We start from the raw sequence: 3,764 nt of genomic DNA, 5'->3' as shown, positions 1-3,764 counted from the left end.
GATATAGTAAAAGAGAAGCATATTTCCCCTATTATATTCATGACAACATCAGAGTGTTATGCGCCTCAGTTGGATTTACTCATGAACTCAGATCACAAAGAGCATGTGGAAAGCTGTTATTATTTTTTATTTGGGCACAGAAAAGAAGAGAAAAAGCGTTACCTCATTTACTAAAAGCATCTCTTCGTGGAAAATCTTATCTTAGTGGTGGCAATATAATAGCAAGAGTTTGGGCATTTAGGAAATATGAATATGCGTTTGGAGAGTTATTAAAGGGAAGTGAGGAGTGGGGTCAGAGCAGAGTATTTACAAACCGTTACTAATTTGAAGTGCTATTCAAGAAGAAACTTCTGGACAGAGACTTGTTTTTAGGAGAGGAATGATTGGGTTAGATTATGAGGTGAGATTGTTTTCTATTATTCCAGTTAGTGATAGCTTTTTGAAATGACAACATTCATTCATTTTAGAAGGCAACCAATTGCGTGGGAAGAAAAGGCTAGAAACAGTGAAAGTGATATAAGTTGTTACAAAGGTTTGTAAAGAAGGAAATTTTTTACAACGTGTTTGGGGTTAATGAAAACTTATACAATAGATTGAAAGAACTGAGAATTTGAATACGGAGAAATATGCAGTATCGATTTCAAAAAAGATAAATTTGTTTAAAGGTAAGAATATATAACCGCAGTGGCAAGTAAGGTCCTAAAGGTTTCAATGAAGCTTGCAAGTTATGTTTGCAAACCAGGGTCAAGGGAACAGCCAACACCTATCCAGTCTGTCCTAAGACGAACATTCACTGAGCAAGCCGTCAAAGCAGTTGCCAAACAGTCATTACTTATTCTAAGGGCACTTCGAAAACCAGGACATGCACACACCGAGTTTCAGTGACCAGGCGCAACAGAAAAGCCGCTTCTTCCTTCCCCGACTGTTTCTTTTTTATTTTGCAGCAGCCATTAGCCAAAATAAAAATGTCACGAAGTAGTTTGATAACTAGCAATCGATATAACGCCTTCGCAGGTGCGGCGACAGTGATAACGAACATCGCCCTAATTGTAGCAGTCACTACTGCACAGGCAGCACCTGGAGGGGACGCAGAAAATGCCCCGGCGTACTGGGCGCTGTGCGGCCTAATACGACAATGCGAAAAAGGTTTCTCTGAACCAAAAGCAGAGCTGCCGGCGGAGGCACGCGCCGCCTACGCCGGAATTGTGGCAGCGAGTCACCTAGCAAGCTTGAACAATACTTTTGTAATGGACCAAATTCAAAAGAAAGCGGACGGGCTTCTAGAAACACTACAGCCGATGCCCGAAAGTAAAGCAACTGTCCAACTGAAGGAATTAATGAATAGTACGTACGAAGAAGCTACAAAGATCAAAACGGCGGCGGAAACAGCGGCTAGACAACTAGCCAATAAAATCCAGCAAGCAAACGAACTACTAAGAGAGGCTGTCAGCGGACGCAAGCAGGCAGTAGATTCAGATGGCACCGCATCAGCCTATTTTAAAGGCGACCCAAATGCAGAGGTTTTCGGCAAGGGCCCAAGCCAAGAACACAATTGCGGCGCAAACGGTGCCGCAAGCACCACATCAAACAACGTCGGAATAACGCTAATAAACGACCTTTTCTGTGTGTGCATCCGGGGCCAAGCAGGAACAGAAAAAGTATGCTTAGACAGTCCGCCAGCCACAGCTCTAGGGACTCTTACCTATGCGTCAGCCGACGCAGCGATGAAGGCGGCGTATGTAGCGATCATGGCCAAATGCCCAAAAGCCACAGAGCGAACCACAGCCCATTCACTAGCAGCCGCCGTCGAGCGATACAACACACAAATAGGGGGCCAAAGTGCAAAAGCAACAAGCAATAACGCCGCTGCGGCATTCATTGTCGGCTATGCAGCCAACCCAAGTACAGGATGCACGGGATCCACGTCTCAAATTTGCATCAATTACAAGCTCAAAATAGGCACCAAAGACGCACCGGGGCTAACATGGCAAAACAAGATTAGACAAGCCATCGCCAAGCTAGAACACGATACCGGGGAAGCAAAGGTAAGCGCCGCCACAACAACGCTGATGCACATGAACAAAACAATCTGGCAACTGTATCACAGTGCCTTCGCACAAACCGACTCGCTAATGGGCTCACCACAACCAAAACCAGCGGTGAATGCAAAGAAATCAGCAGAATGCAAGGAGCACAAACCAAAAAAGACATGTGAAGAGAATGGTTGCAAATGGAATGGAACTAATGAACAAACTGGCACTTGCGTAGCCAAACCAGCAGAGCAGGCCAACCAAGGAGCAGGAGATGGAGCTGCAGGAAAAGAAAAGAAAGAGGAGAAATGCTCAAAAAAGAAAGTTGAAGGATAGTGCAAAGATTCCAGTTTTCTCTTAAATAAGAAATTTCACTGGTTTCTACTGTATTTTTGAGTTTAGTAAAAATTTAGTATTTTTGCCTAATTTTGTGGAATTTATGAATTTACTTAAATTTTATATATTTTAACACTTTTGCAGAAATATGAAAATCAATGAAATTTCGAAAACATGAAATTATGAAATTATGGTATAAAAGTGGTATATCGGTGTAAAGCATTGAAGTAGAAGATTATGAAAAATGATTGCTATCCCTAGATTTTTGCTGTTATCATAATAATAATAGTAATTATTATTATGATAGAAGAGAGTTGTGAAAGTGCATATACTAATATTATAATAGATGTGTGGCGGATAATTGGGAACCAAAAATACAACCATTGAAAATAATGACAAGCCTACAATGAGATAAAGTGTAAGAGCACTATGAATATTATTAAAGGAAAAGAAAGAAGAGAGAGGAAGGGATGAGATAGAAAATGCACAGTCACAGACGCAGACGTTGCAATGGCTATCATCATATAGACGGATAGTGACGGAGGTGACAATGCGAGAGAGACAGAGTGCAGTGTGCAGCCATAATGGGGTCGCTACAGCGTATGGATGTGGAGCACCTGAATGTGAAAAATAAGAAAAGAAAATACGGAGGGAAAAAGCAAGTTACACTGCAGCATAGCACAGAAGCAAGTAAATTAGGATGTGACAAAGGTTCCCCGTATTGTGCTAAAAATAGATAGATGCTGTTGCAGAAATGATACAACAACAATAATAAAACCAATTTATAAATATACGATGATGGAGATTTCATTACAATATGAATGGTTAGGTCAGTCTTTACAGACAAAGAGAAAATACTGAGTATATCGCAACTCAATAGCGCACATTTCTACTCTAAATTCACCATCAAAGTTTGTAGAAAGGAAATACGTATGCAGAAAAAAAGGATTTCACGCAGTATGTGACAATAGATGAGGAAGAACCTAACTTTTCCAACAAGAAATGTTAGTGCATCCTCAATAATAAATCGCAGAAATTGATAGTACACCCATCAAACACTTCACCATAATAATATTAAAGCATTACTTATATATGTATAACCACGGTAAACTTTACTGAGTACCTCAGTTATTCAACAGCATTCTTTCTTTCTATCTTATGGTATTCTTTTATTTCTCAAATTTTCACCGTGGAGTCGAAAATGAAATATGGTAACTTGAGAGCTTAGCCACTACATTTTATATTATACTTAGTCTGTCTATGCTCAATATCCCTTAAGGTTAATGAAACAAATAATAGAACAAATATGACAGAGGATTAATCTAAGAAGGCCAGGGTGTTTGTGGTTGTCGCTCAAACGGATGTAACTCAAGGATGGTGTAGATTCATATTGAGTGA

At 40.3% G+C, this 3,764-nt stretch overlaps 2 pseudogenes across 2 annotated transcripts; both read left to right on the top strand.

Annotated features, from left to right (window-relative positions):
• On the top strand, positions 1-679 carry TEOVI_000197200:pseudogene (annotated as a pseudogene). Its single transcript is given in 5 exon segments — positions 1-150; positions 153-293; positions 296-436; positions 439-651; positions 653-679. Coding segments are annotated over 5 exon segments (672 nt in total).
• A 385-nt stretch (positions 680-1,064) lies between these two features.
• TEOVI_000197100:pseudogene lies at positions 1,065-2,496 on the top strand (annotated as a pseudogene). The gene is given in 3 exon segments: positions 1,065-2,402; positions 2,405-2,440; positions 2,443-2,496. Coding segments are annotated over 3 exon segments (1,428 nt in total).
• Positions 2,497-3,764: the final 1,268 nt, after the last annotated feature.

The sequence above is a fragment of the Trypanosoma equiperdum genome, assembly GCF_001457755.1.
Source record: "Trypanosoma equiperdum strain OVI genome assembly, contig: ctg_459, whole genome shotgun sequence".
NCBI classification, from domain to species: domain Eukaryota; phylum Euglenozoa; class Kinetoplastea; order Trypanosomatida; family Trypanosomatidae; genus Trypanosoma; species Trypanosoma equiperdum.
The sequence above is the reverse complement of the archived record's forward strand: the minus strand, read 5'-3'. Positions and strand labels throughout refer to the sequence as shown.